Source organism: Mizuhopecten yessoensis, unplaced genomic scaffold (genome assembly GCF_002113885.1).
Source record: "Mizuhopecten yessoensis strain PY_sf001 unplaced genomic scaffold, ASM211388v2 scaffold11179, whole genome shotgun sequence".
NCBI lineage: Eukaryota > Metazoa > Mollusca > Bivalvia > Pectinida > Pectinidae > Mizuhopecten > Mizuhopecten yessoensis.
The window spans coordinates 1,752,630-1,768,210 of NW_018408919.1; the positions used below are offsets into that span (position 1 = coordinate 1,752,630).

Sequence of the window (15,581 nt, forward strand, 5' to 3'; positions counted from 1 at the left end):
TGGGGTGGGGTGGGGTGGGGGGTGGGTAAACCATTTAACAATTGTTAGATTTACAAGATTGAATCACAGTAATGGTGCCAAATACAAAATTAAAAAAAGATGACACATGGACAAATCGACAGAAAAAGACAGGAACAACGACACCAGATGAACCACCAACAGAGACAGACACATTTGAGGAAGAAGAGGAGGAAGGCAGTTACATAAACTATACACATGACAGAAATCTTGAGTAGAATGCATCTAGTTCCAATATATAAATTTTGAACACATCAGAGTTGATCTACATGAACATACATAACAGTTTAATAATATGTGAGACAAAGATTTCTGTCTAGATAGATTACTGGGCATCAAAACAATGAATGTCAGTATATAGTTTTTCAGATCTGGCATAAAAAGACCAACTATATACAGGCTGTCTTCTAGCTAAGTCTTTAATTGGCTGGATAGTTGTTTTAGTGGTACATTTGTAACTGGATTTACAAAGCCAGAAGTAACATAGGGTTTATATATCTAAAAGACCAAAATGTGATGTTTTTACCATCAAATTGTTCAACTAATGACAAGCAAAGCATAATAAAACAACATTGAAACAATCTGTTTGTATCTATTGCCTAGCCATTGCTTGCACTTTAAACAAATCTAGATTTTTTCAATTTACAGTAGTCAAGACAAATTTATTGACTTCTTACCGTTTATCAACCTCTTGTTTCTTCATCTCGGGGAAATATTCCAGGTAGTAGTCAAACATGTCCTCCGCAACCAAACTCTTCAAACAAACAGAAATTATAGGTAAGTGGTGGACCATGGCTTCAACACACACCAATCTACGATATTGGAATCTGACTATCAATAAAGACCACAAGTCAGTAGATCATCTGTCTATAAATGCCTGATGTAAATAAAGAGCACATGTCTATAATGATCACCTGACTATAAAGACTACTTGTCTATAATGATCACCTGACTATAAAGACTACTTGTCTATAATGATCACCTGTCTTTAAAGATCATGTCTTTTAAGACCTGTATATAGACCACCAGTCTATAAAGATAACCTGCCTATGAAGATCACCAGTCAGTAAAGACCTGTCAATAAGGACCACATGTCTATTAAGATCATCTGTCTTTAATGACCACCTGACTATAAAGATTCACTGTCCGTTAAGACTACCTGTCAATAAAGACCACAGAATATAAAGACTGCATGTCTATAAAGATCGCTTGGCAGTAAAGACCTGTCAATAAAAATCACTTGTCTATAAAGACCACCTGTCTATAAAGACCTGTATTTTTAGATCACCTGTTTATAAAAATCGCCTGTCAGTTAAGATCACCTGTCTACAAAAAACACATGTCTAAAAAAATCACCTGTCTGTAAGGTCTATAACTACCATATAAGAAAAAACCCAAATAGTAATTAATGACCTGTCAAAAAAAGAATATTTGTTATTTGAACACTTTCAACTGAAATCATTTGCATACCAATATGAAGTTTCAAGTGTGCATGGGGGAGGGCAATGAAGAGAAAATCCTGTTTTAAGCATGATTTTAAAAATATATATCAATGCTGCATAAATTTATCCTGGTTCACCAAAATGTTTTCATCCCTGGATCATTTTAAGTAAAATTGTGTATATACCCTAGCTTATCTCCAAATATATCAGAATGCCACAGGAAGTATTTGTTTCTGAAACTTTTCTGAGAAAGTGTAATTTCTTAACACAAAATCAATACTGAATTATATCTATTGCAATCAAAATTGATAAATATCATTAAATGTTTAATATCCATGGTTTCCTTGAAAGTTGGAACTCAAGCGTTCTGAAGAGTTATGAAACAAACAAATGGCTCTGATATTTACCTTAAACTGGAATTTGGCGACATATGACTTGAGAAAATCGTCAAAAGTCTTGACATCTCCTGCTAGCTGCTGGAGGTATGAGACGAAGGCGAATCCTTTCTCATATGGAGTCTCGTTGTACGTGTCATCTGGGTCTACACCTGGTTCTATGATCACTCTCAAACGATTCAACGGGTGGTCCTAGGAAGACAGGTAGCTCTACAGTTAATACTTTGGTTATAAGAAAGGAGTTAACTCAAGTATATTATTAGGTACTTAACCCTTTCACCACTGTAGACCATAATGGACTAATCTAGATCAATGCATGGAAGAGTTTGCTTAAGTTACATAGGGGTGAAAGGTTAAAAGGAGGTAACTTTAGCTTATATTTGGGTTCATAAACGGAGATAACTCTAATTTATGATTGGGTAAAGGGAGATAACTCTAGTTTATGACTGGGTTCAAAAAAAGGAGGAAACATGAGTTTATAATTGAATTCTTAATTGAGTCCTACAGTATTTATTTTTGTTGTTGAAATATGTACCAACTTGAGTAAAAAATAGTTAAGTATAACATTAACTTAAGTTTGTCAGGACCATTCCTAGACCGAGTTTCAGTTAAATTGGCCTATTAGAACTTGTTTTTAAGTTTGAAATAGTTATTTTCAAACTAGCGGCCGTGGCAGCCATATTGGATTTCTGATTGACCCGAAAACCCCCCCACTTAAGTTTCAGTTCAATCGGCCCAGCAGAACTTGACTTTAAGTTTGAAATTGTTTTCAAAATGGCGGCTGTGACCTAAAAAAGAGTAACACATTGTCAGGACCATGAGTCGATCATTCCTATTAAGTTTCAGTTCAATCGGCCCAGCAGAACTTTACTTTAAGTTTGAAATAGTTTTTCAAAATCGCGGCCGTGGTGGCCATATTGGATTTCTGATCCAATAACAACACTTGGTCAGGGAGATGTCGGTAACTTTCCCATGAAATATTAAGGAAATCCCTTTGCCAGTATTTCAGCTTAAGTTGAAAATGTTAACACACGACGACGGACGAAGAAGGATAGCAATAGGTCACTTGAGTCAAAGCTCAGGTGACCTAAAAGAAGATGACTGTTGTATATGATAGGGTCTTTGAAGGGAGGTAACTATCGTTCTAAACAGATCACTTGAAGTAAAAGTACAGATATTGCATACATGTTTATCTCAGTTTCACTTACATTGGTAAAAAGTAAACTGCATTTTAAAAGCTGACATTTCCTAAAGTAATATACATTTTTATCAACTGTATCATTGTTCTAGACACATAAGTATTTGACACTATTTTGAACAAGTAGCTTTTGAAAAAACCCTTAATGTTTCACTGTGTTTTGACTCAGACTGACCAACAGTCTAGAACTCACCTGACCAGTGTTTTCGATGTGTTGCCGTAGCAAAGCCTGACCAGTGGACGTCTCGAGACTTGTGTAGGCGGCACCGTAGATCTCTGACATTATCCGCCTCTGAGCATACATGGTAAATCCCTGAAATTTGAAATATTTATGCAAACCACTTGATAACCCTAACAAGCAGGCCAGGTTAACAATGTGGTCTAAAACATTTGACAGCTTTAGATCTTGATGTGTTGGTATGCTCATGATCACCTTCTGGTGTGGGGTGTGAAATGTTGCAGACCCCTATACAGGGTCTTTAAATAGTTGTTTTAGATATTGTTTAACCGAAAAAGCCCTTGGTAAGAAGAACAAACTGATGCACACTTAACAAAGGGCTGTGACTCAATAAATAGTTGCATATGTGACCCAATTATTATTAACAGCTTTGGTCATTTAAAGACGTGCCAGGTTTGGGAAATTGAAGAAAAACCTGCGTGCCCAAAGAAAACCACCGACCTGCAGCCAGTACCTGGCAACTGTCCCACGTAGGCCTCAAAACTGCAACTCAGTCTATGAGGCCTCCAACACTGGGTCGCAGGTTTGAGGCCTAGTGAGCCCCCCCCCCCCCCCCCCCCCCCCCCCCCCAACTCAGTGGATCACTCTGCCATTCAAAGAGGTACAATGTACTCACATAAAAAATTTGGCAATTGTTGGCCATTGAGTATTTGAGATATGCCCCAGCTAGTGTGACACACTGGAAGACATACTGACTGACTGATGGAAGGAAAGCCAATCTATAGTCCCCTCCAGTAGTAAAGTTTAGGGACTAAAGAGCAGTAACTAAAAACATTAAGAAACAAGATGATTTTTTTTCGTGTTTCAAAACTACTCACTTCATTCAACCAGAATTCACTCCAGTTGGCGTTGGTTACAAGATTACCAAACCAGCTGTGGGACTGAAAAACAATCCAAATTTACATATTCATGAGCAAGTAACTAATATATTGATAATTAATAACATTTTTATCAACAGGAAATTTACATATTCATAACTACACAATTAACAAATTCATAATAGAAAATTTACATAAATGAATATTCGTGAACAGAAAATTTAAGTGAAATCATCACAAGGAGATTTTTAAATGAGGTGGATATTTAATAGATAAACAGTGAAAACATGGATGGTTACACAAGATACACAAATTCATTGTACTCTTTAGTATTTACCCACAATCTTGAAGACTACTACATCTGTTACTTACAATCTCATGGATGACAACATCTGTGAGAGACTTGTCCCCGACAAGGAGACAAGGGGTCACAAAGGTCAGACATGGGTTTTCCATGCCTCCAAATGGGAACGAGGGTGGCATCACCAGCAGATCGTAAGTATCCCAAACGTAAGCTCCAAACAGCCGTTCCCCTGTCTGCAGGAAGTCTTCCACGACACCATCAAACTCGGCCCGCGCCTTCTCCTACAGGCAATCAATCAAAATTGGGTCTCAATAAAATGAAGCAATAATGACAGCATAGCTGTCAAGCCTCCCTCATAAGAAGGGAGTCTTGCTCATTTTCCCCAAAAAATTTCCATTCTCCCTTATAACTCCCTCATTCAAGTCCAAAATCACAAACACTCGAAATCTAAATCCTGTGGTCAAATGATCTCCTAGTTATTGCAGGGTGTGTGTAATGATTATAACAGGTCTGTCTGAATCAAATGAATGCTTTTTGGAGTTATTTTGATACATAAAAAGGGAAAGATAAATTGAGCAAAGCAGTTTCAGTCATGCTTTTCACACTTTCTCTCTCATTGGAGACGATCATGTATACATCTATATGTAATAGGCTTTGTAAATCAGTTATGGTATATGCTAGCAACCAATCAAAAAAGACATTATATATGGTTGGGTGATTCTATTGGTTGTATGTGTTTTGTTATTCTTTCCTATAAGTAGGAAAAGAAATCATGTCTTCACTTCTGGTTTGATGGAAACCGAGCGAAACGAAAAAAATTGCAAAAGAATGGAGCTGAATACCTACATATTATACCATGTAACCAAAGTCAGTGCAATGCAAAAATATAGGTCACAGTGACCGGACAATGAATAACTTCATTTTTCAAAATACATGCATGTATTATGTATATGAAACAAAATGGATGCTAGATATGCCAGTATGGACCAATATGTGTACTTTTCCTTCTAAAAAGGTTTGAAATGTATTACCGTATTCATCCTCCAACAAACTCAGGGGGCCAACACATAATCTCTGACTCAAAATCAGGGGGTGGGCTTATTACAGGACAACACATAATCTCTGACTCAAAATCAGGGGGTTGGCTTATTACAGGACAACACATAAGTATCTGTTATCATATGGTCTTGTAATGTGTCAAAATCAGAAAAGTTGATTGCTGGAATAATGACAATAACACTAATATGGATTTTTGAATATTGTTCAGTCATGGTAGCTAAAATTTCATTTCATTACTCATCATTACCAGGAGGCAAGGTTCCGTCCACACGTGACTGCGGGGTCCGATTTGAGCAGACGAGAGATCTCCGACAGCCAGGGCCACAAGATATGCGGGTATGGCATGGGGCAGACTGAAGAAGTAGTTATCCTTGTCACCAGACATGTTGGCTACCGTCCCTTTCCCCGACCTCTGACTCGCACTCATTACTGGCGTGAAACCCTCAGGCACCTGCCAGAACAAACAGGAAATATATACTGTAACATATATATATAAAAATATCATTACAAAATTTGTATTTCTTGTTACATGTATATAATATACAGAAACAAAAATATTATAATTGATATATGTATTTCATACTTGCCAACTCTCCCGATTTTGGTGAGAGACTCGTAAGATTATTAAATAGGAATAGGGCTAATTTATGAAATTACAAAAATTATTAAACATACCTGATATTTTAAGGTTTTTGAAATAATAATATTAAAATAGTTGCCTTGCCTGTTTGTCAATTAATTTGTTTGCACCCAAAGAACAAGTTTATCTTACTGGATAGTGCATTTGAGTGAGATAAATTGTAAGGGGCAGAGGTAAAATCTTGAGTATGTCAGGGTGCCTGAAAAATAAATAATTCTTTTTTTGGCCTAACATTTATTCTGTAATGGGAAAATCAAATGTATCAAGGTCACAATCCTTGGATTTTCAACATTGTTGAAGAAAAATCGTACTTGTGCAAACTCCATGTTACCTTAACATTGGCAGAATAAGGACTCTTTACGGCAGGTGTGTCTTGGCAGGGGAAGAAACACCTGTTCATCACAGCCTGTCCCTGAGTGTACATATATGGCTTCTTCTTTCCTGCGTACAATTGTTGGTGAAGAATTAAAACAGTTATAAGGTGTACATAAAACCTTTTAACCTTGATTACAGGAAACAAGGTAACATATAGGTTAACTCATTCACCCCTGAAGACACATTTGAATTCTTCCAATTCAAAAGTTGGAATAGTTCATTATGAAATTTCAGGGGTGAATGAGTTAAAATACAAACTATCTTCAATAAGATTCATCCATTTCGAGCTATTGACTGAGTCATAGCTTGACAAATGGACCAGCTGGTTTTGAAACCTTGCTACACATTTGATGAGTACAGTATTCTGTGCAAAAACTAACACTTTGATACATAAAATAAAGACTATTTCTTAATTTACAACAATTATAAAATATATTTCATCAACTTATCATAATCCCTTTTCTTGGCTTGGATTGAAGCATGCAGGGGGCATAAACACTACAGTTAACAAGGCATAACAAGTGATACAAATCCCCTCGCATTCCCACATTGTGTGCCATATGTATGAGGAAATTAATAGAAAAGTCTATGATGTAACAGTAACTGCTCTAGCGACTGCATCTGTTGAAGGTATTGTTATGGAAAACAATTGTGTCAAGTTTCACGAAATTCTGTTGAGGAATGAAGTCGATAGAGCAATGACAAAGTTTTCCTAAAAATAGTAACAGTGACCTTGAACTTTCATACAATAACCTGAAACGCAAATTGTCTGAGACTTGTCATACCAAACACTTGTATCAAGTTTTATGAAATTCTGTTGAGGAATGCAGTCGCTAGAGCGATGACAAAGTTTTTTTTCTAAAAATAGTAGCAGTGACATTGACCTTCAACACAGCTAGCCGAAACATAACTTACCAATTAAGAAGGTATTCAAGGTATTGTCATACCGAACACTTGTATCAAATTTCATGAAATTTTTTTGAGGAATGAATTGAAGTGGCTAGAGCGATGACAAAGTTGTTGTAAAAATAGTAACAGTGACCTTGACCTTCAACGCAGTAACCCGAAATTCGAACTCGTTCAAGGTATTGTCATACCAAACACTTGTATGAAGTTGTATGAAATTCCGTTGAGAAATGAAGTTGCTAGACCGATGACAAAGAGTGTAACATACTTACATACGTACGGCACGCGTACAAAATGTACATACATATACGTACTAACGTTTGGGCGGAATCCTATATCCTTACTTTCATTGCGAGGGGATAACAAGTAATATGTATATAATCAATCTTCTTAATTAACTGATGAAATAAGCTTATAATTGTGAATGTAGAACACCTTTATATTTGGCCTAGGGGTGACTTTGGCAGCCAATCTTGACCATTGTGACACCACATAGTTGAAAACTCTATTGCATTTTAGTTTTATTATCATGGCATACCGTTGTAGTAAATATTGCAAAAGTAACACAGGTTACAATATCTGAACTTGGTAATCATCTCGTTACAGGTGAGATGACCTTTTAACTTACCTGCTGTCTGTTCAGGTGAGAGCCAGCACACCCCTGGTCCACCAGAAGCTGTATAGGTGATGTACAGGTCAAAGGTCTCGGGGGCAGACAACTCCTTTTGTAACTTTAGACAAAATAGAGTAATGGACTTATAGAGATCAACAGATGGCATAATAAAGTAAAAATTGGGCTCATATTCAAGAAACGGTTCTCATGCTCAAACTCAGATCCTGTGCTCCATTCCAATTTCTTGTTATGTCAATAAATCAATAAACTAATCAAATTTTGTTAACGATTCAAAAGAATTTTGGAGAGACTGAAAGTTTCAATTGACTTTGTAACCTGTTATAAGTGCGTTATAAGAAATTCAGTTTGAGCACAGAATCCATGCTTGAGCACCAGAACAGTTTCATGAATAAGGGCCCTGCATGGTTACAAGACCAAGCACTGTCAGTTACAAATCTTAACTTGTTTTGGATTTTATGATAGATTTTCGGGGTCAGAGCACATGCATAAGCACCACCCATCTCCCACCCCTAGTCTCATTTGGATTTTTTTATCATTTGAAAAGATAGTGGCTACCGTAATTTTTAAAAGTGTAGCTCAAACTCTTACATAATTTTATTTCCCATATAAAAAGATCACACCAAATCTGATCCCAAAAATCAATCCGGTACTCACATTGGGCAATAAGTAACAAGGCCGGGTATGAGGACTTTCCCAAAGCCCCTAAACATCTCAGAAATTTTTAAACATGTAAGGGGTACAAATAAATTTCATTCCAATTTCATTTGCCACTACATGTACATTGATCTTCCCAAATATATTTCAAGTATGAAACATGGGCGTCCCTGTCCTGTTTCTGGATCCCGCCATGCAGGATCCATTTCTTATCACAGCCATTATAAGGGAGGTTAAACTCATTTGTATTTTTACTCACAGTAATGTCCAGCTCTGCTCCATAGCCTGTGAAAGGTTTCGAGACAAACTCCAGATTGGTCCTGCTGTTAGCACCCAAGGGAGAGAACTCCACCTTCTCCACTGTTAGAGACTCGTGTATGTCCAAATTTACTGCAAATAAAAAATAAAGTCACTTCTAAATAAATCAAAACATGACAACTTATATGTAGATCAAATACACCTGTCTGAATGGGATAGCTAAGAAATATATTTTTCTTATATTAACCCTTTCACCCCTTGATAACTTGAGTAGACTCTACCATACTTGGTTTTGTTTGGTTTGTTTGGGTTTTGCAGCCTTTTAACGAACCACAGACCAACGGCCAGAACTCCCCCATGTAGGTCTCAAACCCATGACCCAGTGGTTGGCCACTGCACCCCATCTACCATACAATCATCTGGATGAGTCAAAGATGGTCTACAGTGGTGAAGATTTTTATGATAAGACCAAATAAAAATAAGTGTGTTACCTGTTTCGGCTCCAAAAATAACAGGGTAGGTAGGTAGGCTTTTTTTTATTTCATTTTTTATATTATTATTTTTGTTGTGAAGAAAAGCTCCTGATTACCTTTGTGAATGTTAAAAATATATCATTATTTTAATAAAGTATGAAAGGCACCAATATATAACTTTTCATTCATGCAAAATAAATACACAAATGCATTCCTAGTTTTTGTGTTGAGCAGGCCCAAACAAAATATTGAAGTAAATTATTATTTGACCCACCTAAATGTTTATGGAGTAACCAACGTAATTTACAGTAGTGCTACCACCAGTGTCACATTTCTAAATTATACCTACTGCTGGACACCAGCTTTTAGTAATCCAAACTCGACTGATGGTCACTAGTGTTACGTTCTCTTTTGTATTACTGATACTTTCTGTTCTCAATTTCCACTACCACCAGTTCAAATTAATTGAACAACAAAATAAGTACATTCATATAAAAAAAAAAACACTATATTTACACCACAAGTTTTTTAATCTGTCATAAAATGTACAAGTCTTCACTATTGTGAACTCAATCCTATAAACTGTAAAACTACACAGATCTACAAACTACAGCTGAAATTACTATTATAACTAACTTCCTAATTCTCACTTTAAGTCTATTTTTTTCAACTCTCCTCTATATTTCTTGACCTCCCGACTGGGTCTTCCTAACTCAACCTCCTTCCTCAAGACTCTTTAACTCAACTCCCTAACCCAACTCTCTGGCGGAGTCCTGCTTTGACTTCCAAGCTGAACTACATTACTATCTGTACCTTAAGTAGCAAAATTTGACTACAATAAAAATCTTGATACACCAAAATTGTTTATGCTGCTGAAATCCTTCTAAACACTGACCATAAATCCTGCTAAATTTAACTCTGGTGGTCAGCATAAGCTGGAGGCACAAACACTAACATCACAGACTAGACTCCCCCCATCTGGACTACAGACAGTCACACTAATCTACAGATCTCAATCTATATCACAACCACAATTATCTACTGCTACTTAGCTACTATCTTCAAATAAAACTGACACTGACCATGTAGCAAATTATCTGTACTCTTTGAACAATCAAACGGCTAATGAATGCATTACAGTGACTGTGAAAAAGCAATTAAATGTATAAGGGTCGGCATGAAAAAATGGGGTCGGTCGGGAAACGGGAAACACAGCTATATTTGTGGTTCCAGGTTGTTTCGCCCCAAATCCCGTTCGCCCTAGGTTGTTTCGCGCTAGGTTGTTTCGCCCTAGGTTGTTTCGCACCAGGTTGTTTCGCCCTAAAACAATTCTTTTAGGGCGAAACATTGTTTGGGAATTTCCTTTCATTCTTATTTGTTTTAAGTCACAAATTAAGTCTTCTTAGTCTTTCATATCATTAAAATCAGTTTTATTAAAATAAATATGTGTTTTGTGTTAATGTGTACATTGTAAAGCAAAAAACGGATTACGTTATTTTCTTCATGCCGACACACATTATAACATATATTGAATTTAATTTAAGAAATAAATAAGAATAGTGAAATGAAACAAAATTGGTGTAATTTTAATAACATTTCGGGGTATACAACAATATTATTTTTCCGTGTTAACACATTTAGTCTAGTGTACACATAATCGTCGCCGTGTGACAATGTTTTCTTTACTTGATTTCGGCGCACGTCCGTGTTGTTTTTTGCTAATTGGAGGAGATCATTTTGAGAAGTTTTGTTAGTACCGACCAATAAAAATTAATATGCATATTAATTAAAAAATTAGAAACTAATTTAGTTTCATTATATGTCCATATCTTATCTATATTTTACGTATCTATGTACTTAGTGAATTAATTTAGTTTCGTTATATATCCCGAACGTTAAAACATGTACAGGTGCATTTTATGTACAGGTTCGTTCTTTATCTTCCGGCACCTAATTATACATATATTATATCTGGATTCAAGAGAAAGATAAGGTGTTTTTTTTTACTTTAAACATGATATTTATGACTTAAAGAAAAAATAATGTTTTAGGGCGAAACAACCGGGGGCGAACGGGTTTTGGGGCGAAACAACCCTTAGGGCGAACAGGATTTGGGGCGAAACAACCCGTTACCTATATTTGTATTTGGCCTAAGTACATGTACCTTATTATGTTTAAAAAGTGTATGCTACAAACTGCCATACTCTTTTTCATCTTGGGCATTCAGCGTGTCTGCATAAAAAATAGCTCACTAACCCCAAGCCTCCCACATGAAGATAATGAGCAGCTATACCTTTCCGTGTGGTTTGCTTGACAGCAAAAGAGAGCCGCGCTGTGCCAGTAACTCTCTGTCCCTCCATGTCCACAGAGATGTCCAGGTGGTAATGTGTGACCACGCACTCGCGAAAGTTGGACACAGTGGCGACATCCTTGCAACTGTCCGAATGTAAGACCATTTTCTTAAGTTCGATGCACTGCTTGTGGAATGTCGAATGACTCAGTCACATGTCAAAGTAGCTGACAGTATAATCATGTGATTACTTGACTGGCGAAAACGAAACTAGGTAACCGGAAATTGATGAGCTAGCAGTAACATTCAAAACATGAAATACAATTTTATCCGGAATTATTTATTTTTATTAAAGATTTATTTATTTATCAATATATGCCGTTGTTGATCGTATGATTGAATTTTCTTCAACTTCTTTTTTTTTTATATATATATATATTGTTGGTCAACTTATTCCAATGCCCTGTTAGTTAAAGTTATTTCTTATTTTATTATTCAGTATTTTTGTCTTTACATTTATCTTTGGCAGTAAATCCAATTTCTCAGTAATACCATAACCCAGATACGGTCAAGTACACAACATAATACCTTAGCATTTTAAATGCATGTTTTCATGTCTACGAGTGGTCTGGCTGAATAATTTGACCAATAGCCCATCAATGAGGGCTTGTGGCGCAATGGATAACGCGTCTGACTACGGATCAGAAGATTCCAGGTTCGAATCCTGGCAAGCTCGTATTTTTTGACATGATATACATTTTTCGTTATATTTTATCATTTTACTGTCAGAACTGAATAATTCAAAAAATGCCATTACTACACAACGCGGACAAACCAAACACATTAATAATCATAATTTTGTTCGTATATGTCATGAAGTGACTGAAAATGTTATTTGTGCACAACGAAAAGTAGCTAAGTTCGATCTATCAAATATTTTTGCAGTATGTGGGACAGGCCCGATCAATGAATCAATGAACGGCTGCAGTGACCGATTGCAATACCTGTGATAACAATACACTAAATTTTCAGTCACCGACTACGTGAAATGTTGTAGTTTATGCCCCGAAAACCTGTCTGGAACGCGAACGACCAGGCGAGTCTGTGTTTATTGAAGTGTGCTTTGTATTGCTGATAATTCTATGGTCTTATTGTTGACGTGTCGAAGTCTGCTATCGATTTTGATATCAATGTCCTAATTTTCGCTAATGTGTGGGGTACGTAGATCTGTTTTACGACGCAAGAGAATATCGTTAGAAAATGTCGCGCTGTTCTGGATTCGATAAAAACAAATTTTGCTCGTGGCAAGGTTTCCATTATTGTAAAGAATCCCCCGTATCAAGCTTCATAATACATGTACAAAGATGCTTATATGCTAGCGCCGGTCGACAGTCCAAAGATGAGACACGTACCTTCCCTCATTCATTTGGGGAAAATCATCATGTAATTCACAAAAGTGGAAGGGTATGAGCTTTGAAATGAAAAACAACATTTCTACCGATTAATTAAGAAGAAGTTTCACTTTGAACATGATTTCTATTTGTTGAAAACCAGATGCACCAGGCAGTAGTTGAAAAATATCGATACGATAATGGTCACTGATTTTTATCACAGGGACATGATAATTTATTACAGTTAGCTGTATTAGGCAACTTAAGGCCTATCGTGTTAAGGGTTTCTGTCGACAATAATTGGTAAAAAAAAAATACCGCCAACCCCCACACCCGCCCCATCACCCACACTCTACCATCAATGAGGGTACGCACAAGAAGATCACCAACCTAACTTTCTTTTTGCAAAACTACCTATTCTGGTAGGTGGACAAAAAAAATCATGGCGTTGCTGGAAAGATGAATCATTTTTCTTCCGATGATATTCGATATTCAAGGAAAATGTATTCTGCACACGCAGACACGATCTTCGGTTCGTCCTAAGGCACCCGCTATTTCGATTTTTTTTCCAAAGTTTCTTTGCTCGCATTTACCTCTGAACCCTAAAATAAAGAGTGTTGTTTGTTCTTGCATGGTCAATGTGACTAAATTATACAGATTATTTGTGAAAAGTTGCACGAATGGCGGTCCGCGCCACCTTAACCTTTGACCCTGAACATAAAATAAGAGTGTTATTATCTTTACCGGTCGTTATTTTATTTGTTTTCTACGTGTGTTTTGCGAATTAGCATAAAAGTGAATATCTTCCCAATTTATAAACAACCTACTTTGTACGATACAATAATGATAAGGATGAAAAAAATGATGTCCTTTTTATACAAGTTACCTCCCTTCGACTGTTTTCCAAGAACAACAAAATGCCACTGGTGTGAAATTGGATTCCCAATGCATATGTCTGCTGATCAGCACTGTAAGTACTAATAAGGTATTGGCATTTTTAGGAACACATATTGTATGACGTGAGGTATTTTAATTATTCTGATCATGAAAATCTTCTTTTTGTGAAGCGAATACACTAAATAGATATATGCAAAATTCTCACGAACACAACACAACGTATGCTCATTTTTTTGCACGGGAAGTTACGCGTACATAGTTATCTAGTTGACGTACTTCCTCTGTGTGGTATCAAGGGGAGATAATCAAAGAACAACTTGCATCGATTGTTGTTATGATAGCCACGACAGCCATAAAATCGATTTATTTCGCTCTACTGATTAACCGCAGTTTAAATGCATTTACTCACTGGACAAGCTTGGAATTATTGATTATTATCAAGGTACATGTATATAGGAAATTTGTTCCTTNGGGGGGGGACGGCATTCTAGACCTCTCTCGCTTACTTCAAATTCTTCTGTTTAAATTATAATTATCATCTATTTTTATTACGCACACTATCTTTATAACCCCTTCACGTTCAGATGTCGTTCATTTATAATGTGAATGTCATCAGTCGGTCGATGGTAACGTTATCAATATTATGACGTCATAATTTTTGCGTTAAATATATACCAATTAATGGCCCTCCCTGGACAGAAGGTTTTCTTTCATTGAACAAGCATGTACAATAAATGCATTATTTGAACTAAATGCCAAATAATACTAAATGTAATTGAATTTTCTGTAAGAGATAAACGGATTCCCAAAATGATAAATATATAACTAATGAATTGATTGAAGTTGGCATTCATAGGCAATGCCAACTGGACAAATGCACATTCAATTGAGCCTATTGGTATGTACAGGGAACAAAAAGTACTTTTAAGTATTCACGCTGGTACAGGTAGGTACAGGTATATGAACGCAAATCGGAGATGAAGCCCTCTCGTGCTTCATGTTGAATTAGGATGTAACAGATTGGCGTTCATAATGGATTGAATGTAAAATATGACTTAATAATATTTCCATTTTTAATAAGTGCCCGTTGTTATATCGTTAAATGCATTTTACTGCATTCTAAATTTCTCATAGCCAGTGAGCTAAACTGGAAACTATTTTTTTCGTTGAGCTTTTCTAGAGTGATGTCACTTCACTTACTGTAAAGCTGCTGTTATGTGCCTGATTCTAGCTTTTGATCCAAGTCGACAGAATTTATCAAGTGTTATCCTTGGTGTGTGCGATATATTCCGTTGCTATAGTATAATGAAATAAACTGAACCTAAATTGATATTACAGTGACAATTCTATGTAGTGCCCTTCGTTTATATACAGTAAACCATTTATGAAATGACTCGTTTTATTTACCAGCTTTTCAAATTCTCATGTAATTGTTCATTTTTTTCTGGACAATTTCCTTTTACTTCTTCTTTCAATCTTTTGCCAATCCTCTTTATAACGTCAGAATTTCGCTCATTTCATGATGACAGTTTACTGAGGTTTTGCTTTATCCTAGAACAAATTGGATCCAAATTTATTTCTTGTTCCTCCA

At 36.3% G+C, this 15,581-nt stretch overlaps 1 protein-coding gene and 1 non-coding gene across 2 annotated transcripts in view; one reads left to right on the plus strand and one right to left on the minus strand.

Moving 5' to 3' along the window:
- Positions 1–11,987, minus strand: part of LOC110440307 (aminopeptidase B-like) — a 17,336-nt gene extending 5,349 nt beyond the window's left edge. Inside the window, exons 1-10 of the mRNA XM_021483289.1 lie at positions 11,706–11,987; positions 8,941–9,071; positions 8,022–8,124; positions 6,444–6,553; positions 5,720–5,923; positions 4,482–4,694; positions 4,110–4,172; positions 3,247–3,366; positions 1,868–2,047; positions 696–772 (exon numbers count right to left, since the gene is read on the minus strand). Coding sequence (XP_021338964.1) covers positions 696–772; positions 1,868–2,047; positions 3,247–3,366; positions 4,110–4,172; positions 4,482–4,694; positions 5,720–5,923; positions 6,444–6,553; positions 8,022–8,124; positions 8,941–9,071; positions 11,706–11,868 — 1,364 coding nt within the window. The 5' untranslated portion in view covers positions 11,869–11,987. The remainder of the gene's footprint in view (positions 1–695; positions 773–1,867; positions 2,048–3,246; positions 3,367–4,109; positions 4,173–4,481; positions 4,695–5,719; positions 5,924–6,443; positions 6,554–8,021; positions 8,125–8,940; positions 9,072–11,705) is intronic.
- Positions 11,988–12,365: 378 nt separating this feature from the next.
- On the plus strand, positions 12,366–12,438 carry Trnar-acg. The gene has a single exon. It is a non-coding gene; the product is annotated as a tRNA-Arg (tRNA).
- Positions 12,439–15,581: the final 3,143 nt, after the last annotated feature.